The sequence below is a fragment of the Staurois parvus genome, unplaced genomic scaffold (genome assembly GCF_062004578.1).
Source record: "Staurois parvus isolate SC_StPar_1 unplaced genomic scaffold, SC_StPar_1.0 ptg001765l, whole genome shotgun sequence".
Lineage (NCBI taxonomy): Eukaryota > Metazoa > Chordata > Amphibia > Anura > Ranidae > Staurois > Staurois parvus.
Genome location: NW_028319561.1, coordinates 15,511 through 39,769, shown reverse-complemented (window position 1 = coordinate 39,769; position 24,259 = coordinate 15,511). Strand labels below are relative to the sequence as shown.

At 52.8% G+C, this 24,259-nt stretch overlaps 1 protein-coding gene across 1 annotated transcript in view; it reads left to right on the top strand.

The window, feature by feature from the left end:
* Positions 1 to 24,259, top strand: part of LOC149434363 (phosphatidylinositol 3,4,5-trisphosphate-dependent Rac exchanger 1 protein-like) — a gene marked incomplete at its 5' end in the record, with an annotated part of 102,984 nt that overhangs the window by 64,034 nt on the left and 14,691 nt on the right. The window contains 10 exons of the mRNA XM_089663770.1: positions 1,736 to 1,878; positions 6,261 to 6,353; positions 10,094 to 10,242; positions 11,290 to 11,375; positions 16,784 to 16,920; positions 17,010 to 17,136; positions 19,010 to 19,188; positions 20,142 to 20,303; positions 22,102 to 22,312; positions 23,543 to 23,822. Of these exons, the coding sequence (XP_089519896.1) occupies positions 1,736 to 1,878; positions 6,261 to 6,353; positions 10,094 to 10,242; positions 11,290 to 11,375; positions 16,784 to 16,920; positions 17,010 to 17,136; positions 19,010 to 19,188; positions 20,142 to 20,303; positions 22,102 to 22,312; positions 23,543 to 23,822 (1,567 nt within the window). The remainder of the gene's footprint in view (positions 1 to 1,735; positions 1,879 to 6,260; positions 6,354 to 10,093; positions 10,243 to 11,289; positions 11,376 to 16,783; positions 16,921 to 17,009; positions 17,137 to 19,009; positions 19,189 to 20,141; positions 20,304 to 22,101; positions 22,313 to 23,542; positions 23,823 to 24,259) is intronic.

Sequence of the window (24,259 nt, the reverse complement as noted above, 5' to 3'; positions counted from 1 at the left end):
TTGCCCTGTAGATCATTCTGATGCAGTTGCCCGTAGATCATTCAGATGCAGTTGCCCGTAGATCATTCAGATGCAGTTGCCCGTAGATCATTCTGATGCAGTTGCCCTGTAGATCATTCAGATGCAGTTGCCCTGTAGATCATTCTGATGCAGTTGCCCGTAGATCATTCAGATGCAGTTGCCCTGTAGATCATTCAGATGCAGTTGCCTGTAGATCATTCTGATGCAGTTGCCCGTAGATCATTCTGATTCAGTTGCCCTGTAAATCATTCAGATGCAGTTGCCCGTAGATCATTCTGATGCAGTTGCCCGTAGATCATTCTGATGCAGTTGCCCGTAGATCATTCTGATGCAGTTGCCCGTAGATCATTCTGATGCAGTTGCCCGTAGATCATTCTGATGCAGTTGCCCCGTAGATCTTTCTGATGCAGTTGCCCGTAGATCATTGTTATGCAGTTGCCCGTAGATCATTGTTATGCAGTTGCCCGTAGATCATTGTTATGCAGTTGCCCGTAGATCATTCTTATGCAGTTGCCCGTAGATCATTCTTATGCAGTTGCCCGTAGATCATTCAGATGCAGTTGCCCGTAGATCATTCTGATGCAGTTGCCCGTAGATCATTCAGATGCAGTTGCCCGTAAATCATTCTGATGCAGTTGCCCGTAGATCATTGTTATGCAGTTGCCCGTAGATCATTCAGATGCAGTTGCCCGTAAATCATTGTTATGCAGTTGCCCGTAGATCATTCAGATGCAGTTGCCCGTAAATCATTGTTATGCAGTTGCCCGTAGATCATTCAGATGCAGTTGCCCGTAGATCATTCTGATGCAGTTGCCTGTAGATCATTCTGATGCAGTTGCCCGTAGATCATTCAGATGCAGTTGCCCGTAGATCATTCAGATGCAGTTGCCCGTAGATCATTCTGATGCAGTTGCCCGTAGATCATTCAGATGCAGTTGCTCGTAGATCATTTTGATGCAGTTGCCCGTAGATCATTTTGATGCAGTTGCCCGTAGATCATTCTGATGCAGTTGCCCATAGATCTTTCTGATGCAGTTGCCCGTAGATCATTCTGATGCAGTTGCCCGTAGATCATTCTGATGCAGTTGCCCGTAGATCATTCAGATGCAGGTGCCCGTAGATCATTCAGATGCAATTGCCCGTAGATCATTCTGATGCAGTTGCCCGTAGATCATTCAGATGCAGTTGCCCGTAGATCATTCAGATGCAGTTGCCCGTAGATCATTCAGATGCAGTTGCCCGTAGATCATTCTGATGCAGTTGCCCGTAGATCATTCAGATGCAGTTACCCGTAGATCATTCAGATGCAGTTGCCCGTAGATCATTCAGATGCAGTTGCCCGTAGATCATTCAGATGCAGTTGCCCGTAGATCATTCAGATGCAGTTGCCCGTAGATCATTCAGATGCAGTTGCCCGTAGATCATTCTGATGCAGTTGCCCGTAGATCATTCAGATGCAGTTACCCGTAGATCATTCAGATGCAGTTGCCCGTAGATCATTCAGATGCAGTTGCCCGTAGATCATTCAGATGCAGTTGCCCGTAGATCATTCAGATGTAGTTGCCCCCGCCCCCATGGACCCCCTTCAGTCGTGTTTTGCATTCCCTTAGATTGGGCTCGGTAACACAGGCCCTATATCTTAGCTCATCATCTATAAACCGCGGCCAGCTCATTCTGTCCTCTGTATTAACATGCCAACATCTTGTCTTCTCAGTCCTGGAGAAGAGCGAATTCAAGGACGAATCACAGTTTTTCCGATTCCACGCTGACGAGGAGATGGAGGGGACGAGCTCCAAGAACAAGCAGCTCCGTAATGACTTTAAACTGATAGAGAACATCCTGGCCAAGACTCTTCTGGTAAGAAGCCCTCAGTACTGGCCACATGGCCTCCATGTTTGTAGGTGATGCCTCTGTCAGGCCACCAAGCCTTGTGTCATAAATAGAGGTCATGGTGGGAGGTGGATTGTGCTGACTTATTTCCTTATCAGAAATCTTGTGTAACGTTCCTCGGCTCAGCTCACTCTGCAGGTTGTGGTGGCACAAGGCTTCTCCTCCGCAGCAAGACAAGCCTCCTCAACGGAAACCACACAGCTCGTCTAAGTGTTAGCACAGGCAGTGCACAAAAATACACATATTGGAGGTTTTGTGTTTTATTTTTAGGTATCCCAGCAACAGAATTTTTAGAATGTGTGCAAAATGGGTGTCAAAAACAAACAAGGACTGATGGGTGGGATGAGGACACAACTAAAAGTCCACTTAGGCTCCTCAGAGCTTATTAAGCTCTTTGACTGAATACATGATGGGGCAATTCTAAGAGAACTTGGTATGAACAAGTTTTAACAGGATATAGAAATTTAGAGTGATATCCATTTGTATCTGTGATTAGTGTGCCTGTAGAGTATTCGCTCCACCATCCTTACCTGTGACCAGCTAAGACACAAAGCTGTGTGAGATCTGGTGGCCCCAATGTACCTATAACCTTGTACACACAGGGACTGCTAGGACCATCACTTGCTGCTCCAGTAAAAATTCCAGCTTCTCTCCGGGGCCCCAACTGTCAGAGCCAGGGATATACAGTATGCGCCTACTAGACTTCACACCCGTCTTTCTCAACCTTCTTATTCTACGAGAACCTCTCAAATAATTTTCAGGTCTCGGGGACCCTTATTGAAACATATTAAATGGTTGAAAAATGGAAAAAATGCCCCCATTTCTTGGTGGTCAATAGTAGAAATGTTCCTTACATTGGTGGTCAGTGGGAAGAATGTCCCTTACATTGGTGATCAGTGGGAAGAATGTTCCTTACATTGGTGATCAGTGGGAAGAATGTCCCTTACATTGGTGGTCAGTGGGAAGAATGTCCCTTACATTGGGGGGTCAGTGGGAAGAATGTCCCTTACATTGGGGGTCAGTGGGAAGAATGTCCCTTACATTGGAGGTCAGTGGGAAGAATGTCCCTTACATTGGTGGTCAGTGGGAAGAATGTCCCTTACATTGGGGGTCAGTGGGAAGAATGTCCCTTACATTGGTGGTCAGCGGGAAGAATGTCCCTTACATTGGGGGTCAGCGGGAAGAATGTCCCTTACATTGGGGGTCAGTGGGAAGAATGTTCCTTACATTGGTGGTCAGTGGGAAGAATGTCCCTTACATTGGTGGTCAGTGGGAAGAATGTCCCTTACATTGGGGGTCGGTGGGAGGAATGTCCCTTACATTGGGGGTCAGTGGGAGGAATGTCCCTTACATTGGGGGTCAGTAGGAAGAATGCTCCTTACATTGGTGGTCAGTGGGAGGAATGTCCCTTACATTGGGGGTCAGTGGGAAGAATGTCCCTTACATTGGGGGTCAGTGGGAAGAATGTCCCTTACATTGGGGGTCAGTGGGAAGAATGTCCCTTACATTGGTGGTCAGTGGGAAGAATGTCCCTTACATTGGGGGTCAGTGGGAAGAATGTCCCTTACATTGGTGGTCAGTGGGAAGAATGCCCCTTACATTGGGGGTCAGTGGGAAGAATGTCCCTTACATTGGGGGTCAGTGGAAGGAATACATTGGTGGTCAGTGGGAAGAATGTCCCTTACATTGGTGATCAGTGGGAAGAATGTCCCTTACATTGGGGGTCAGTGGAAGGAATACATTGGTGGTCAGTGGGAAGAATGTCCCTTACATTGGTGATCAGTGGGAAGAATGTCCCTTACATTGGTGGTCAGTGGGAAGAATGTCCCTTACATCGGTGATCAGTGGGAAGAATGTCCCTTACATCGGTGATCAGTGGGAAGAATGGTCCTTACATTGGTGGTCAGTGGGAAGAATGTCCCTTACATTGGGGGTCAGTGGGAAGAATGTCCCTTACATTGGAGGTCAGTGGGAAGAATGTCCCTTACATTGGTGGTCAGTGGGAAGAATGTCCCTTACATTGGGGGTCAGTGGGAAGAATGACCCTTACATTGGAGGTCAGTGGGAAGAATGTCCCTTACATTGGTGGTCAGTGGGAAGAATGTCCCTTACATTGGGGGTCAGTGGGAAGAATGTCCCTTACATTGGTGGTCAGTGGGAAGAATGTCCCTTACATTGGTGGTCAGTGGGAAGAATGTCCCTTACATTGGTGGTCAGTGGGAAGAATGCCATCTTACAGTGGTGCTGCCACCCTTGTAGACAGCTAAAAAGATCATCATGTCATGCTGATGGCTTTGCCAAGTGGCAATGGCCTCTGGAACCATGTAGGCAACATCAAATTGAAGGTCAATCAGCCACAGGAAACCTTTGGAGGAACCCTGGAGGTGGGGTGGGGGAGGGGTGGGGGTCATGGAACCCTTGTTCAGAATGGCTGCTCCATCCTCTGAAGTGCTGTAGCGGCTTGCTGGATGGTGCCATCAGATCATTCTAGGTCCTAGAATCTAGGAGCATCAATTGGCAACACATCAGGATAACACAACTCCAAGCATTCCCGGACCTCACCATGTGGGGACCTTTCTTAAGATGCCCAACGGGGTGGAAATGTATAACATGAGATTTATAAATTGCCGAAAATGGTGTGTGAGGTCATAATGACCTCATATCCAACCCTCGTTTCCTCCTTTATGGTTGATAATCATTTCTTATAAGTTGGACTTTTTCTTCATTTTTTTTGAGGGGGGGATGTTAACATAGGCTGGGCGGTGAAAGTCATGACTTCATTGAGCTGTGACTATGAAGGGCCTATGAGATGACCCCGTACAGGTCTGGAAGTTTCTGCCATGTGGACGCGCGGCGAGGAATCTGCGTGTTTGCGCCTTGTTTACAGAGAGAGGCCCCCAAACACTGTAATTAGGGTCAGCCAGATGTTTTACACATTGCAGGAATTTTGTAGTCTTTTATTTGTGGATATAAATAGCTGGCCTCTCCTGGTCCACATTCCTCACCACCCCTGACCGCCGCTCAGAAATAGAACTTTCCTTCCACGCTCTCTACTTTGACTTCTGATAAATGCCGCGTCCTGGCGGCGAGGAGCGGTCCACGATTAGCCGAGGGACCGCAGGAGAGAACCTCAGAACATGAATGCCGGCTACAGGAGCCAACCTGTTCTATGAGAATAGAAGGGGCCACCCGTCCTGTGCTGCATGGTGCTCAGGCATAGAGCGCCCCCTGCAGGCCATCTTATGTCATGGTGGGAAAATAGAATAAATCCTGTTTAATACTTACACATCTTGGGGAAACGTTTATCCAGAATGTATATTTAGGCGGCTTTTAATAGGGACTGTTAATGGACAAAACTGCGGCTTTATCTAAAGGCATTCTGAACCATGTAGTTCAAAAACGGCAGTAGATCCAATGGCATTTCCAGAGCTAAAAATGAACTGGGCATGCTGAGACATATAGTTCCACCAGTAGATAGGGTCTGCTTATGGTAGTTCCATAGCTAAATATGATCTGGGCATGCTGAGACATATAGTTCCACCAGTAGATAGGGTCTGCTTATAGCAGTTCCATAACTAAAAATGGACTAAGCATGCTGAGACTTATGGTTCCACCAGTAGATAGGGTCTGCTTATGGTAGTTCCATAGCTAAATATGATCTGGGCATGCTGAGACATATAGTTCCACCAGTAGATCGGGTCAGCTTATGGCGGTTCCATAGCTAAGAATGAACTGAGCATACTGAGACTTATGGTTCCACCAGCAGATGGGGTCTGCTTATGGTGGTTCCATAGGTAGAAATGAACTGGGCCTGCTGAGACTTATGGTTCCACCAGTAGACATGGTCAGCTTATAGCAGTTCCACAGCTAAAAATGAACTGGGAATAATGCGTCATGTAGGGGGAATTTGTTAAAGCTGGAGTAGAAAGAATCTGGAGCAGCAACCAATCAGCTTCTATCGTCAGCTTGTTCAGGTATGAGTTGAAAATGAAAGATAGAAGCCGATTGGTTGTCATGCACAGCTGCTCCACATTCTGGTCTTGTCATGGTAAAATCCCCTCATAGGTCCACCAGTAGACAAGGTCAGCTTGTTGGGTATGGTGGTTCCATAGCCAATATGGGCTGGGCATGCTGAGACTTATAGTCCAACTAATACCTGGGAACTTCACGGTAACTCCCCGGGTTTTGTCATAATTTATTCAGGAAGAGTGACAACTGCACTGCCTGTTATACAGATTGCCACTAGAGGGAGACTCCACCAGTCTGTATTAGGAATATGGCGATGTAAAGTCTGATCCCACTCATGTCATTAGAGATGGACTCACTATAAATATTGTCTCTTCCCTCAGATCCCCCCACAGGAAGAAGATTACGGCTTTGACATCGAAGAGAAGAACAAAGCGATTGTGGTGAAGTCTGTCCGGAAGGGATCACACGCCGAGGTGAGCGCCCCCCGGGGTCATGATATCCATGTATACTGTGTGAAGGGGGATCCGGTTATTAACAGATGGTGGGAAACCTGAGACCGACCATTCTCTCCACTATTCACTCTCTTCACTCCTCGTCTTCACTCCTCGTCTTCACTCCTCGTCTTCACTCCTCGTCTTCACTCCCTTCTCACTCCTCGTCTTCACTCCTCTTCTTCACTCCTCGTCTTCACTCCTCGTCTTCTCTCCTCGTCTTCTCTCCTCGTCTCTCTCCTCGTCTTCTCTCCTCGTCTTCTCTCCTCGTCTTCACTCCTCGTCTTCTCTCCTCGTCTTCTCTCCTCGTCTTCACTCCTCGTCTTCTCTCCTCGTCTTCTCTCCTCGTCTTCACTCCTCGTCTTCTCTCCTCGTCTTGTCTCCTCGTCTTCACTCCTCGTCTTCTCTCCTCGTCTTCACTCCTCTCTTCTCTCCTCGTCTTCACTCCTCGTCTTCTCTCCTCGTCTTCACTCCTCGTCTTCTCTCCTCGTCTTCTCTCCTCGTCTTCACTCCTCTTCTTCACTCCTCGTCTTCACTCCTCTTCTTCACTCCTCGTCTTCTCTCCTCGTCTTCTCTCCTCGTCTTCTCTCCTCGTCTTCTCTCCTCGTCTTCACTCCTCGTCTTCACTCCTCGTCTTCTCTCCTCGTCTTCTCTCCTCGTCTTCTCTCCTCGTCTTGTCTCCTCGTCTTCACTCCTCGTCTTCTCTCCTCGTCTTCACTCCTCGTCTTCTCTCCTCGTCTTCACTCCTCGTCTTCTCTCCTCGTCTTCACTCCTCGTCTTCTCTCCTCGTCTTCTCTCCTCGTCTTCACTCCTCTTCTTCACTCCTCGTCTTCACTCCTCGTCTTCACTCCTCTTCCTCCGTCTCTCTCCTTCTTTTTCTTCCTCTCTCCTTTTCTACATCATTCTCCCTCTATCCTCCTCCATTCCCTCTCTTCTTCTGTGCCTTCTCTCCCTCTCTCTCTCATCCTTTTCTTTTTCTCTATCTCTCCATCTTTTTTTCTCCCCCCCCCCCCCCCCCATTTACCCCTCTCTTTCCCCGCCCTTCATTTTTTCTCTCTCTCGCTTTCTCTTCCCCTTTCCCTCTTTCCCTTCTCTTTCTCCCTCTTTCTCCCCCCCCCTCCCCCTTCTCTCCCTCCCTCTTTCTCCCCCCCTCCCCCTTCTCTCCCTCCCTCTTTCTCCCCCCCTCCCCCTTCTCTCCCTCCCTCTTTCTCCCCCCCTCCCCCTTCTCTCCCTCCCTCTTTCTCCCCCCCTCCCCTTCTCTCCCCCCCTCCCCCTTCTCTCCCCCCTCTCCCCCTTCTCTCCCCCCTCTCCCCCTCTCTCCCCCCTCTCCCCCCTCTCTCCCCCCTCCTCTCCCCCCTCTCTCCCCCCTCTCTTTGCCCCTCCCTCTCCCCCCCTCTCTCCCCCCTCTCTTTGCCCCTCCCTCTCCCCCCCTCTCTCCGCCCCTCCCTCTCCCCCCCTCTCTCCGCCCTCCCTCCCTCTCCCTCCCCTCTCTCCCGCCCCTCCCTCTCCCTCCCCTCTCTCCGCCCCTCCCTCTCCCCCCTCTCTCCCCCCTCCCCTCTCCCCCCCTCTCTCCCCCCCTCTCTCCCCCCCTCTCTCCCCCCTCTCTCCCCCCTCTCTTTGTCCCTCCTCTCCCCCCTCTCTTTGTCCCGCCCTCTCCCCCCTCTCTTTGTCCCTCCCTCTCCCCCCTCTCTTTCCCCCTCCCTCTCCCCCCTCTCTTTCCCCCTCCCTCTCCCCCCTCCCTCCCCCCCCTCTCTTTCCCCCTCCCTCTCCCCCCTCTCTTTCCCCCTCCCTCTCCCCCCTCTCTTTCTCCCTCCCTCTCCCCCCTCTCTCCCTCTCTCTCTCCCACCCTGCCCCCCTCTGTCTTTCTCTCCCCCTCTCCCTCCCTCTCTCCCCTCTCTTTCTCCCTCTTTCTCCCCCCTCTCCCTCTCCCCCCTCTCTTTCTCCCCCTCTCCCCCCTCTCTTTCTCCCCCCTCTCCCTCTCCCCCCTCTCCCTCTCCCCCCTCTCTTTCTCCCCCCTCTCTTTCTCCCCCCTCTCTTTCTCCCCCCTCTCCCTCTCCCCCCTCTCTTTCTTCCTCTCCCTCTCCCCCCTCTCTTTCTCCCTCCCTCTCCCCCCTCTCTTTCTCCCTCCCTCTCCCCCCTCTCTTTCTCCCTCCCTCTCCCCCCTCTCTTTCTCCCTCCCTCTCCCCCCTCTCTTTCTCCCTCCCTCTCCCCCCTCTCTTTCTCCCCCCTCTCCCCCCTCTCTTTCTCCCCCCTCTCCCCCCTCTCCCCCCTCTCTTTCTCCCTCCCCCTCTCCCTCTCTCTCTTCCCCCTCTTTCTTTCCCCTCCCTCCCTCTCCCCCCCTCCCTCCCCCCCCTCTTTCTCCCTCCCTCTCCCCCCTCTCTTTCTCCCTCCCTCTCCCCCCTCTCTTTCTCCCTCCCTCTCCCCCCTCTCTTTCTCCCTCCCTCTCCCCCCTCCCTTTCCCCTTCCCTCTCCCCCCTCCCTCTCCCCCCTCTCTTCCCCCCCCCCTCTCTTTCTCCCCCCCTCCCCCCTCTGTCTCTCTCCCCCTCCCCCCTCTGTCTCTCTCTCCCCCCTCCCCCCCTCCCTCTATCTCTCTCCCCCCTCTCTTTCTCCCCCCCCTCTCCCCCCTCTCTTTCTCCCCCCCTCTCCCCCCTCTCTTTCTCCCTCCCTCTCCCCCCTCTCTCTATCCCTCCCTCTCCCCCCTCTCTCTATCCCTCCCCCTCTCTCTCCCCCCTCTCTCTATCCCTCCCCCTCTCTCTCCCCCCCCCTCCCTTCCCCCTCTCCCTCTTTCCCCCTCTCTTTGTTTCTTCTTTCTTTCTTTCCCTCCCTCTATATTTTTATCTCTCCTTTTTTCCCTTTCTGTTGTTTTTTTCCCTATTTGTCTGATTTTCCCTTCTTTCTCTTTGTTTTTCCCTCTCTCCTCCCCCCTCTCTCTTTCTACCTTTTCCTTTCTCCCTCTCCTTCTCTGTCTCTTTCTTACCTGTCTTTCTCCTTCTCTACCTCTCTCTCCTCTTTTCCCTGCTTTCCTTCTCCTTCCTCTCAGCCCTTCTCTACCTTCCACTCTTCCTCTTCTCTATCTCCTCCCTTTCTCATTCTCTCTTTCTCAGAACCCTTCTCTTTCCCTCTCCGTTTCCTCTTCCCTCTTCTCTTCATTATTTCTTCCTTTTCTCCGTTTCCTCTTCCCTCTTCTCTTCACTATTTCTTCCTTTTCTCCGTTTCTTCTTCCCTCTTCTCTTCACTATTTCTTCCTTTTCTCCGTTTCCTCTACTACCTTACCTTCTTTCCTACTCCTTGCTATCTCTTTCACCCCCCCCCCCCCATCCTTTATAGACTCAGTATTTAGTAATGACGGATCTCTATCAGCCCTCGTCTATTGGGAGATAAAATATTAAACAGGAACGCGTTGTCACGATAAATTATCGGCTGATTTCTGGCCTTCATGGAGGGCTGTAAGTTGCTGGTGAGCTTAGAGCTGTACGAGGTTTTATCAATAAATAATTCAGCGTTTGCTGCTAATGGACGATTCTGCTTTGCTGCGCATTCATATGGAAGGTCTGGAATTCTGGTGCCCCCCCCTCCAGAATATTCCCTAGAGCCACTTTACCAATTACGTCCGGCTCAGAACCCAGAAAGTGACTGAAAACATTCTGATTTGTATTTACACATTACCCAGATAGGATCAGAGTGTGATGTCTAAGTGACGTTCTTCCTCTCGCTCTCTCTAGATGGCCGGCTTGCAAGTTGGACGGAAGATTTACTCCATCAATGAAGATCTGGTGTTCCTCCGACCCTTCTCCGAGGTGGAGGTCCTCCTAAATCAGTCGTTCTGCTCAAGGCGGCCAATCCGGATCCTGGTGGCCATCAAATCGAAAGAGTAAGGGTGGATCCAATGGCATAGATTATTACTATTGTGGGTGGAGGGCATGGTGTTCTGGAAGAAGCTTCTGAGATGCTAGAATCATACAAAGCAGACAGGAGGACATATGTGGGTGGAGTACGGTGCAGCAACAGTGATTACACAGAGTCTGGTTCAACCATACAAAGAGCCCAGCGGGGAAGCACCCGACTGCGAACACTCAGTTCTTAACGGGAATGTGTCGCAGAGTGGGTCTCCAATGTGCCGACAGCATCTGTCTCAGAAGGTGAAATGCGGCCTGGCCGGTCTATGTCCAAATGGGAGGATTCCAGGGAGGATGGCATGTCTCTATCATGTCACTACTCATCTGGAACCTCTCCCTGACAGACTGGTGACCTGTCCCTACACTATCCACTTGCAAAATTCTTGCCAAGCCAGGGTTTTAAATAGACTCTGCTGACCCAAGATGGCTGCCAGAGTCACATGGGACGCCAGCATGCAACGGGATCCCTTCCCCAGTGACCCAGGAAACCATAGATCAGTATGTTCCTCTTGACATCCCCCTCTGCAGTGCCACTGCGGTTGAGTGCCACCTGCGGTGGAGAAAATAGAATGCACCTGCCTACACATGTAACATATACGAGTACCGGTGGATCCAGCGACTTCTTCTGCCACGGATTATCATTAGTGTGGTTGGTCATTGTATTCCAGAAGAAGGTTTTGAGGTTCTAGAATCGGACAAAGCAGACAGGAGGACATATGAGAGAACCGAACTGATTAGTATGTTGTAGCCTGTCATGTGATATGTAGATGACGATGGGCAGCCCCAAGGATACTGTCCTGATGTGGTTTTGTAACCTGTGTGTCTGTAATAGAGAAATAAAACCAAGAGAAGTCCAATCTGGACATCCAGTCCCTCCAGACACATTAATCAGGAGCCCCAGTCTTGGTGGTTCCTGCTATAGACCACCAGTGGTGGGAATGAGGAGGATTTGGTGCCGTATTGTGTTCTGTCTTCTGTAGAAGAATAAAATAATGACCGATGTAATCATTTCATATCTTCAGGATTGTGAAGGTCCCGGACTCGCCACAGGCTCTGTGTTTCCAGATCCGTGGCTCTACCCCGCCATATGTCCACGCGGTGGGACGAGGTGAGTAGGCCAAACACAGATTATATCACCTCAGGAAATTTCCTCTCTGCAGCTTCTGATATGAAAAGGTTCTTTCAGGTTTAGGGGAACCTCGGCCAAGAAAAGAGACGTGCTCAGTGAGAGGGTTGCCTTGTTGCTAGAATTTATACAGACCGGGGGTCTCCAAACTGTACAGTATGAGGGTCACATGGTATACTTTATAAATAGTCACAGGCCAGAAAATGTGTTTTATGAATTACTGAGTCCCTCCTTACATCAGGGTCCGAATCAGACTCCCCCCCTCCCCCTTTCTACATCAGGCTCCCCAGAAGAGTCCCCCCTTACATTAGGGTTTTTATCAGAGGTCCAGCCTCAAATCAGTGTCCCCATCAGTGTCACTCTTTATATCGGGGTCCCCATCAGAGTCCCGCCCTTCCTTTTTCTACTTTAGGTTCCACAATAGAGTCCCCCCTTACATCAGGGTCCTCATCAGAGGTCCGGCCTTACTTCAGGGTACCCACCAAAGCCCTCCTTACATCAGGGCCCCCATTAGAGTCCCTGCTTACATCAGGGCTCCCATCAGACTCCCACCCCCCCTTTCCTACAGTATGCCGCCCAAGACAGTCCCCCCTTACAACAGGGTCCTCATCAGAGGTCCAGTCTTACATCAGGGTCCCCATCAGAGTCACTCCTCATATCACGGTCCCCATCTGAGTCCCCCCTTACATCGAGGTCCCTATCAGACCCCCCCTCCGTTCCTACATTAGGCTCCCCAAGAGAGCCCCCCATAAATCAAGGTCCTCATCGGAGGTCCAGCCTTACATTAGGGTACCCACCAAAGCCCCCATTTACATCAGGTTACCCATCAGAGGCCCAGCCTTGCATCAAGATTCCCATCAGAGTCCCCCCTTATATCAGTGTCCCCATCAGAGGACACTCCGTTCCTACATTAGGCTCCCCAAGAGAGCCCCCCATAAATCAAGGTCCTCATCGGAGGTCCAGCCTTACATTAGGGTACCCACCAAAGCCCCCATTTACATCAGGTTACCCATCAGAGGCCCAGCCTTGCATCAAGGTTCCATCAGAGTCCCCCTTATATCAGTGTCCCCATCAGAGGCCCAGCCTTGCATCAAGGTTCCCATCAGAGTCCCCCCTTATATCAGTGTCCCCATCAGAGGTCCAGTCTTACATCAAGGTTCCCATCAGAGTCCCCCCTTATATCAGTGTCCCCATCAGAGGTCCAACCTTATATCGGGGTACCCACCACAGCCCTCACTTACATCAAGGTTCCCATCAGAGTCCCCACTTATATCAGTGTCCCCATCAGAGGTCCAGTCTTACATCAAGGTTCCCATCAGAGTCCCCCCTTATATCAGTGTCCCCATCAGAGGTCCAGTCTTACATCAAGGTTCCCATCAGAGTCCCCCCTTATATCAGTGTCCCCATCAGAGGTCCAACCTTATATCGGGGTACCCACCACAGCCCTCACTTACATCAAGGTTCCCATCAGAGTCCCCCCTTACATCAGTGTCCCCATCAGAGGCCCAGCCTTATATCAGTGTCCCCATCAGAGGTCCAGCCTTATATCGGGGTACCCCCCACGGCCCCGACTTACATCAAGGTTCCCATCAGAGTCCCAGCCTTATATCAGTGTCCCCATCAGAGGCCCAGCTTTATATCAGTGTCCCCATCAGAGGTCCAGCCTTACATCAAGGTTCCCATCAGAGTCCCCCCTTATATCAGTGTCCCCATCAGAGGTCCAGTCTTACATCAAGGTTCCCATCAGAGTCCCAGCCTTATATCAGTGTCCCCATCAGAGGCCCAGCCTTACATCAAGGTTCCCATCAGAGTCCCCCCTTATATCAGTGTCCCCATCAGAGGTCCAGTCTTACATCAAGGTTCCCATCAGAGTCCCCCCTTATATCAGTGTCTCCATCAGAGTCTGCCCTTACATTTGGGTCTTCATCAGAGTCCACCTTTGCATCAGTGCCCCCATTAGTGTCCTCCTTCTCCTTGTATGGCTTACAACATGGCCATAGCAGGAGGTCTGGATAGAGGAAGTTCTATCCTCCTGTAAATGATGGGGCAAGCTCATCATTGGTTGGTAGGACACCGGCGGGAGAAGCAGGGACCATAGGCAGCTCCTGCTGACCTGATGCCTCAATATCTGCCAGCAATGGGCCGGATACGATCTGTAGGGGGTTGTAGTGTGGAGACCCCCGGTATACTCGTGTAGACTATAGCTCACTGCCGGCATCTGGCTACGTTTGTACATTTGCTGCTGTGGTCAGTAGATACTTCAAGAGCCTTTCCAAGGACAATGGTAGTCACCTGGCTGTGTCTTCCATATTACTTCCCAGGCCCTTCCACCAGACATTGTGGTAATGCCCCCCCATAGCCCCCTCCCCCCAGATCAGATGAATGTGCCATCATCACATGCAAAGTATTAAGCCCCCACATGTGTCTGTATCACCCGGACAGTCTACATTCCAACATCTGGCGTGTTGCTGTTGGACGCAGCAGACGGTTTTATCGCCCCCCAGACACAGATTTATGGCCGGGGTTCATTTATTAAAGCTTTGAAAACAAACACAGAGAAGACTTTCCTCACCAAACGGACACCAGTCAGATCAACGCACAACGCTGCTTCCTGATTGGCTGCTAAGAATCCACATGAGACCTTTGGGCCCAATGCCGCCATGAGAGGATGATGGAACGGCTCATGTCCTGGAATGTGAAGGCCTTGCAGCCAATGTTACGTGTAGTAAACGATGAGCGCCGACTTCACAATAGGAAAACAAACACGCTACTGTACGGCGTTCCGGCCCACGTGTCTGGGGGTCTGGGGGGTCCTCTAATGTGGGAATGTGGCATCGCACGATAAATCACTGCGAGGAGTAACATACCAGGGACAGATGTGCACGTGAGGAGTAACATTCCAGGGACAGATGTGCACGTGAGGAGTAACATTCCAGGGACAGATGTGCACGCGAGGAGTAACACCCCAGGGACAGATGTGCACGCATGGAGTAACACGCCAGGGACAGATGTGCACGCGAGGAGTAACACGCCAGGGACAGATGTGCACGCGAGGAGTAACACGCCAGGGACAGATGTGCACGTGAGGAGTAACATTCCAGGGACAGATGTGCACGCGAGGAGTAACACCCCAGGGACAGATGTGCACGCGTGGAGTAACACGCCAGGGACAGATGTGCACGCGAGGAGTAACACGCCAGGGACAGAGGTGCACGTGAGGAGTAACACGCCAGGGACAGATGTGCACGCGAGGAGTAACATTCCAGGGACAGATGTGCACGCGAGGAGTAACACCCCAGGGACAGATGTGCACGCGAGGAGTAACACCCCAGGGACAGATGTGCACGCGAGGAGTAACACGCCAGGGACAGATGTGCACGCGAGGAGTAACACGCCAGGGACAGATGTGCACGCGAGGAGTAACACGCCAGGGACAGATGTGCACGCGAGGAGTAACACCCCAGGGACAGATGTGCACGCGAGGAGTAACACCCCAGGGACAGATGTGCACGCGAGGAGTAACACGCCAGGGACAGATGTGCACGCGAGGAGTAACACGCCAGGGACAGATGTGCACGCGAGGAGTAACACCCCAGGGACAGATGTGCACGCGAGGAGTAACACCCCAGGGACAGATGTGCACGCGAGGAGTAACACGCCAGGGACAGATGTGCACGCGAGGAGTAACACGCCAGGGACAGATGTGCACGCGAGGAGTAACACCCCAGGGACAGATGTGCACGCGAGGAGTAACACCCCAGGGACAGATGTGCACGCGAGGAGTAACACCCCAGGGACAGATGCGCACGCGAGGAGTAACACCCCAGGGACAGATGCGCACGCGAGGAGTAACACCCCAGGGACAGACGCGCACGCGAGGAGTAACACCCCAGGGACAGACGCGCACGCGAGGAGTAACACCCCAGGGACAGACGCGCACGCGAGGAGTAACACCCCAGGGACAGACGCGCACGCGAGGAGTAACACCCCAGGGACAGACGCGCACGCGAGGAGTAACACCCCAGGGACAGACGCGCACGCGAGGAGTAACACCCCAGGGACAGACGCGAACGCGAGGAGTAACACCCCAGGGACAGACGCGAACGCGAGGAGTAACACGCCAGGGACAGACGCGAACGCGAGGAGTAACACTCCAGGGACAGACGCGAACGCGAGGAGTAACACTCCAGGGACAGACGCGAACGCGAGGAGTAACACTCCAGGGACAGACGCGAACGCGAGGAGTAACACGCCAGGGACAGACGCGAACGCGAGGAGTAACACGCCAGGGACAGACGCGAACGCGAGGAGTAACACTCCAGGGACAGATGTGCATGTGAGGAGTAACACGCCAGGGACAGACGTGAACGCGAGGAGTAACACGCTAGGGACAGATGTGCACGCGAGGAGTAACACTCCAGGGACAGACGTGCACGCGAGGAGTAACACGCCAGGGACAGACGTGCACGCGAGGAGTAACACGCCAGGGACAGACGTGCACGCGAGGAGTAACACGCCAGGGACAGACGTGAACGCGAGGAGTAACACTCCAGGGACAGACGTGCACGCGAGGAGTAACACGCCAGGGACAGACGTGCACGCGAGGAGTAACACGCCAGGGACAGACGTGCACGCGAGGAGTAACACGCCAGGGACAGACGCGAACGCGAGGAGTAACACGCCAGGGACAGACGTGAACGCGAGGAGTAACACTCCAGGGACAGATGTGCATGTGAGGAGTAACACGCCAGGGACAGACGTGAACGCGAGGAGTAACACGCTAGGGACAGATGTGCACGTGAGGAGTAACACGCCAGGGACAGATGTGCACGCGAGGAGTAACACTCCAGGGACAGACGTGCACGCGAGGAGTAACACGCCAGGGACAGACGTGCACGCGAGGAGTAACACGCCAGGGACAGATGTGCACGCGAGGAGTAACACGCCAGGGACAGACGTGAACGCGAGGAGTAACACTCCAGGGACAGACGTGCACGCGAGGAGTAACACGCCAGGGACAGACGTGCACGCGAGGAGTAACACGCCAGGGACAGATGTGCACGCGAGGAGTAACACGCCAGGGACAGACGCGAACGCGAGGAGTAACACGCCAGGGACAGACGTGAACGCGAGGAGTAACACTCCAGGGACAGATGTGCATGTGAGGAGTAACACGCCAGGGACAGACGTGAACGCGAGGAGTAACACGCTAGGGACAGATGTGCACGTGAGGAGTAACACGCCAGGGACAGATGTGCACGTGAGCAGTAAGGAGTTTGAACCTGATCTGAGGCTTCTCCTTTCCCATATTCAGGGCCCGGGGCCCCCCTGAAGTCCTTGGTATATTCGGGGTTCAGCAGTAACACGTTGTTTGTTGTTGTTGTCTGCAGGCTCCCAGGCGGCAGCAGTCGGCCTCAACCCTGGACAGTGCGTCCTGAAAGTCAACGGGAACAACGTCATGCATGACGGCCATGTTGAGGTCCTCGAGCACTTTGCCGCTTACCGCAAGGACCCTCAAAATCCTCTAGTGAGTATGGGGGAGGGGGGTTGGGGGACTACAAGTCCCAGCACACCCAGGGGGAGTGCCGCTGAGCCGTGAATCTGCTGTAATTGCAGGGCCTCTATCAGTGGATTTATCGCACCCATGAGGATGCCGAGGAAGACCAGGAGCAGCGCTGTACATCGGAGGACTGTATGAATGGCGGAGTGTGCGAGGACAGAGGACCCCATGACAGGCAGACAGGTACCGGGCTGGGGAAGGACAGACAACCATTGAGGAAGAGCTCTCCTTTAAATTTTCCGGACCAGGAGCTGTGCTGGAGCCACGCGTCCCCTCAGTCCGTATCACTCACATAGACCGTGGCGGCTGCACTGGAGCCACGCGTCCCCTCGGTCCGTATCACTCACATAGACCGTGGCGGCTGTACTGGAGCCACACGTCCCCTCAGTCCGTATCACTCACATAGACCGTGGCGGCTGTACTGGAGCCACACGTCCCCTCAGTCCGTGTCGCTCACATAGACCGTGGCGGCTGTACTGGAGCCACACGTCCCCTCAGTCCGTATCACTCACATAGACCGTGGTGGCTGTACTGGAGCCACGCATCCCCTCAGTCTGTGTCGCTCACATAGACCGTGGTGGCTGTGCTGGAGCCACGCGTCTCCTCAGTCTGTGTCGCTCACATAGACCGTGGCGGCTGTACTGGAGCCACACGTCCCCTCAGTCTGTGTCGCTCACATTGACCGTGGCGGCTGTACTGGAGCCACGCATTCCCTCAGTCCGTATCACTCACATAGACCGTGGCGGCTGTACTGGAGCCACACGTCCCCTCAGTCCGTATCACTCACATAGACCGTGGCGGCTGTACTGGAGCCACACGTCCCCTCAGTCCGTGTCGCTCACATAGACCGTGGCGGCTGTACTGGAGCCACACGTCCCCTCAGTCCGTATCACTCACATAGACCGTGGTGGCTGTACTGGAGCCACACATCCCCTCAGTCTGTGTCGCTCACATAGACCGTGGTGGCTGTGCTGGAGCCACGCGTCTCCTCAGTCTGTGTCGCTCACATAGACCGTGGCGGCTGTACTGGAGCCACACGTCCCCTCAGTCTGTGTCGCTCACATTGACCGTGGCGGCTGTACTGGAGCCACGCATCCCCTCAGTCCGTGTCACTCACATAGACCGTGGTGGATGTGCTGGAGCCACGCGTCTCCTGAGTCTGTATCGCTCACATAGACCGTGGTGGATGTGCTGGAGCCACGCGTCTCCTGAGTCTGTATCGCTCACATAGACCGTGGCGGCTGTACTGGAGCCACGCATCCCCTCAGTCCGTGTCGCTCACATAGACCGTGGTGGATGTGCTGGAGCCACGCGTCTCCTGAGTCTGTATCGCTCGGATAGACCATGGCGGCTGTTCTGGAGCCACGCGTCTCCTGAGTCTGTATCGCTCACATAGACCGTGGTGGATGTGCTGGAGCCACGCGTCTCCTGAGTCTGTATCGCTCACATAGACCGTGGCGGCTGTACTGGAGCCACGCGTCCCCTCTGTTAGATCATGGGATACAGTCTGGAACATACTGGGCATGTGCAGTAGATTCCGGCAGTGAAGGGGTTAATGGCGTTCTGTCTCCACTGACAGCGTCCCATGACAGGAAACCATCTATTATTAACGATTCTCCGAAACCCTCATCCCGCTCACTGCACCGCTCCTCCACCTGGTGTATAAATAGCATGCTGCGCCATGACGTCTTCCCTGACCATGGAGAACCCAGCGGTGTCATATTACAAGTCTGCAGAGCATTGCACTGCCCCCTCCCCCTCTTGACAGATCCATAGTGGTATATTCTGCAGATGATCACACCACTGACCTCTCTACAGATCTGCAGAACATCGCTCCCTCCTCTCCCCCTCCTGACAGATCCATATTGATATATTCTGCAGATTATCCCATCACTGACCCCTCTATAGATCTGCAGAACATCGCTCCGTCCCATCCCCCTCCTGACCGATATATGAAGATGCAGACTATTCTACCTCCTGAATCCCCCTTTGTATTGATTTGGGGGGCTCGGCAGGGTCCCCGTGGTTGATATTCTCTCCTGTGTTCTCTCTGTAGGTCTGACCTGTAATATCTCCTCCCCGGTTGGTGAGGACGGGCCCCTCATTAATCTGACGGTGGAGAACATCCAGCTGGAACACGGGGTGGTGTATGAGTATGTGAACACAGCCGGGATCAAGTGTTACGTCTTGGAGAAGATTGTGGAGCCTCGGGGGCTGTTTGGAATCACAGCCAAGGTAAGAATGCTGATGTCAGCCGTGTGTACAGCCTGGGCTGCCTGGAGAAACGCAACCTGCAGGGCGGCGCTGTGGTTCACCTCAGTGATGGGGGTTTTGGGTGACCCGTGGTATCTTCCATGGCTCGGTGAGCATCATGTGACTGTTACCCCGTGTCTACTGGTCAGCCATCTCTAGATTACTCTCTGCTAGGGATGCTGGAGGCACATTGAGAGGGGCAGGGTTGGGTCTGGGCGGGGCTGGGTCGGTGGGGGGGGCGGAGTTGGGTTGGTGGGGGAGGGGGCGGGGTTGGGTCTGGGCGGGGCTAAGTCGGTGGGGGCAGGGTTGGATCTGGGCGGGGCTGGGTCGGAGGGGGGCGGAGTTGGGTCGGTGGGGGGAGGGGGGCAGGGTTGGGTCGGTGGGGGGGGGGGCGTTACATTTATTTTGGAGAATAATGGAGTTAGAGTGTATTAAAGAGACCCAGAAAAAGTGACCGTGTCTGTTTGATGTCCATCCCCAAGTTCCTTGTACTTACCTGCCTGCCGCAGTGGCCACCGACGTGGACGCTCCACTTTTGCTGTAATCCATGCCGGTGGTTACGGTGGCAGTTCCTGGTTATCATGCCCCTCCTCCAATGCCAGTTTTAGAAGGATTTTATGTTGTTAGTTTATTACTACTATTCTTTTTTTTTTATTACTTTTCCATTATAAATACAACAAATTTTCAAAACCTTCCAAACGCGATTTCCATAACATTTTACCTTCCCCGTCACTGGAGCAGATTTCTGTATATTTTATTGATACAAAGTTGCAAGTTCAGTCATGATGGTTTCAGCGCGTATCTGATGGTCAGGTCGGTGGCCTCTCTCCGTGATTGTCTGTTCTACAGATATCGGGGCTCCCGACTCCTCTTGTCTTTGATGTTAGATGTGTCATCTCTCTTCATGTATGTGACCCGGTGTCTGTACTCCTCAGATCCTGCAGGCGTTTATCGCGGATGACAATCAGTTTGTGAAGAACTGCATGCGGCTCCTCGCTATGAGCAAGTCGGTGATGACGATGCCGCAGTATGAATTCCGCCATATCTGTGACACCAAGCTGGACAACATCAGCCGGAGGATCTCCAGCTATGAGGAGGTAATGGTGCCGCATCACTCCATCTGTCAATCTTCTGTGTAGAACATCCAACCCGTCCACCTTCAGTGTCCTCCTGTATCTCCATATCACTCCCCTGTGTCACCGATCCTTCACATGTAACCTCCATAGGCTCACTTTGTGGGTTGGTATAACATTCGGATGTTTTTATAAACCTTCATGTGTGTATAGTCTGTGATCACATTGGGGGCGCTATCAGCCAGTGTGGGGACTTCCTCCATCAACCTGTATCTGTCTACTTCAGCTGCATGGCCACCACACCGGCCTTTCTCAGACTTCTTGTCCTAAATGGAAACTTGAAATCATTTCCAAGACTCGGGGGACCCTTCTAACATGATCATACCTATAGCTCATGAAACATGCGCATGATCAATACATTGAAGGAAGGGTTACATCAAAGACTAACATTGAAGAACTATTGTATGTGACAACCTGGGATGGTCAATTGTTACACCCCTGCTCTACACAACAAAGGTATGTTCAGCATGTTCAGGTAGCTCAGGGAGGACAGAAACCTCCCGTGGAGCAGAAGGGAGACGTGTCCTCTTACATTAGTGGTCAGTAGGGAAATGCCCCCCTTCATAGGTAGTCATTAGAAAAGTGCCCCCCCTTCTATGGAGAAGTGTCCCCTACATTATTAGTCAGTGGAGAAGTGCCCATCTACATTGGTCGATCACCAATGTAAAGGCGTAATTTTTCACTGGCTACCAATGTAGGGGGCACTTCTCCGTAGAAGGGGGGGACACTTTCCTCTAGACATTAGAGAAGTACCCCCTTACATTGGTTGTCAGTGGAGAAGTGCCCCCTTACATAGGTAGACATTAGAGGAGTGCGTCCTTACATAGGTAGACATTAGAGAAGTGCCCCCTTACATAGGTAGACATTAGAGAAGTGCCCCCTTACATAGGTAGACATTAGAGGAGTGCCCCCTTACATTGGTGGTCAGCAGAGAAGTGCCGCCCCTACGTAGGTTGACATTAGAGAAGTGCCCCCTTACATTGGTGGTCAGTGGAGAAGTGCCTCCTTACATTGGTGGTCAGTGGAGAAGTGCCCCCTTACATTGGTGGTCAGTGGAGAAGTGCCCCCTTACATTGGTGGTCAGTGGAGAAGTGCCCCCTTACATTGGTGGTCAGTGGAGAAGTGCCCCCTTACATTGGTGGTCAGCAGAGAAGTGCCGCCCCTACGTAGGTAGATATTAGAGAAGTGCCCCCATACATTGGTGGTCAGTGGAGAAGTGCCCCCTTACATTGGTGGTCAGTGGAGAAGTGCCCCCTTACATTGGTGGTCAGCAGAGAAGTGCCGCCCCTACGTAGGTAGACATTAGAGAAGTGCCCCCTTACATTGGTGGTCAGTGGAGAAGTGCCCCTTTACATTGGTGGTCAGTAGGGAAGTGACCCCCTACATAGGTAGTCATTAGAGAAGTGCCCCCCTGCCAGCCTTCTATGAATAAGTGCCCCCTACATTAGTAGTTAGTGGAGAAGTGCCCCCTTTTATTGGTGATCAGTAGAGAAGGTGGTTATTGTAGGTGTGAGATTAATTCACTGCTGCTTGTTACTCAAGGAACCCCTGGCAACCCCAGTAGAGCCCAAGTGTTCCATGGAGCTGCAGTTGAGATTGGTTGTCTTAGCGCGTGGCTAGACTTCTCAGATATGGAAAGGTAGAGGTCAGATTGTGCGCGGCTTCGAAGTAACATTGCAGTAAGGTACACTCGGGGTTCTGAAAACAGAAATGAGGTGGTGGCCCGGGACTCGTAGATCTGATGGATTATGCTCCCTCTTAGTTTGCAGACGAGTTGAAGATGAAAGTGAGTCCGTCGTTTAAACAAGCCACCAGCGACACTCACCTGCTGCACAGTATGGACTTCTGTCCCACCAACTATCACATCAACCTCATGGAAGTGTCTTACCCCAAAACCAGCACCTCTGTGGGCCGCTCCTTCAGCATCCGCTTTGGCCGCAAAAACTCCTTCTTTGGCCTGGATCCAGATCAGGGTAAGATTGGGACCCACCTCCCCTTCCCCCATCCAGATCAGGGTAAGATTGGGACCCACCTCCCCTTCCCCCATCCAGATCAGGGTAAGATTGGGACCCACCTCCCCCTCCCCCATCCAGATCAGGGTAAGATTGGGACCCACCTCCCCCTCCCCCATCCAGATCAGGGTAAGATTGGGACCCAGAACTCTCTTCCCTCTCTCTCTCCCTCCCTTTTATATCTCTCCTACCCCTTTTCTCCTTCCCTCTTCTTTCTCTTCTCTCCCCCACTCCTCCCTCCCCTCTCCTAAACTCCTCTCCCCCTGTTCCTCTCTCCCCTCTCCTAAACTCCTCTCCCCCTGTTCCTCTCTCGCCCTCTCCCCTCCTCTTCCTCTCTCGCCCTCTCCCCTCCTCTTCCTCTCTCGCCCTCTCCCCTCCTCTTCCTCTCTCTCCCTTCCTCTTCCTCTCTCGCCCTCTCCCTTCCTCTTCCTCTCTCGCCCTCTCCCTTCCTCTTCCTCTCTCGCCCTCTCCCCTCCTCTTCCTCTCTCGCCCTCTCCCCTCCTCTTCCTCTCTCGCCCTCTCCCTTCCTCTTCCTCTCTCGCCCTCTCCCTTCCTCTTCCTCTCTCGCCCTCTCCCTTCCTCTTCCTCTCTCGCCCTCTCCCTTCCTCTTCCTCTCTCGCCCTCTCCCTTCCTCTTCCTCTCTCGCCCTCTCTCTTCCTCTTCCTCTCTCGCCCTCTCTCTTCCTCTTCCTCTCTCGCCCTCTCTCTTCCTCTCTCGCCCTCTCTCTTCCTCTCTCGCCCTCTCCCCTCCTCTTCCTCTCTCGCCCTCTCCCCTCCTCTTCCTCTCTCGCCCTCTCCCCTCCTCTTCCTCTCTCGCCCTCCTCTTCCTCTCTCGCCCTCTTCTTCTTCTCTCGCCCTCTCCCCTCCTCTTCCTCTCTCGCCCTCTCCCTTCCTCTTCCTCTCTCGCCCTCTCCCTTCCTCTTCCTCTCTCGCCCTCTCCCTTCCTCTTCCTCTCTCGCCCTCTCCCTTCCTCTTCCTCTCTCGCCCTCTCCCCTCCTCTTCCTCTCTCGCCCTCTCCTCTTCCTCTCTCGCCCTCTCCTCTTCCTCTCTCGCCCTCTCCTCTCTCCCTTACTCCTCTCTCTCCCCCCTCATCCCCAGTTCTGTATATATTAGCAGTTGATGAGGGCAGGGTGGCAGTTTTGGGGTGCTGGTTGTGAGTCCTAGTCCTGACCTTGGTTCTCTCTCTCTGCAGTTGGCAGTTTGAGCCCCATGCTGTACTCGCAGCACTCCATTGCCAGCATGGCGGCTCCGGCTTGGAGGTGTGTGGGCACAGAAGAGGAGGATGGGATGAATGGCAGTTTCCAAGATGGCAGCTTCTCTCAGATGAATGGAGGGATGAACCCGGAGGATCATGGTCTGAGCTTCTTGATGAAACATGATGACTTGGAGATTCAGGACTCCTACCTGGAGCTCTTCAACAAGCTGGATGTTGCTCTGAAGGAGATGAAGCAATACGTCACCCAGATCAACAAGTGAGATACTTGGATACCTTGTACCATGATACTGAGTGCAGTAACCCAGAGCCATCAGCCAGCTGCCTGCATTACTAATTGTTCCACAGCAATGATAGGTGTTGCATGACTGACTGCTTTGGGTTATTTCTCATAAGGGTTTGGCTGGAGTTCTGCTTTAAAGATCTGTTGGTATAAATTCTATAAACTGTTCATTGTGATGGATGCAGTTCTGTTGGAGATTTGGGGCTTCACAGTGATTATTTAGACCATAACAGTGCTAGTGCCAAGACCCCGATGGGGAGACTTAACCCTCTGAAGGCCTAATTGTACTTCAAGTCTGTCATCACAGCTGACCAATGATACAACTTGTTCGAATGTTATAGGGGAAGTCACATGACATACAAATGCAAGTCAAAGTATTCAGTTTATGTCCTAAACATACTATCTCCCTCCTT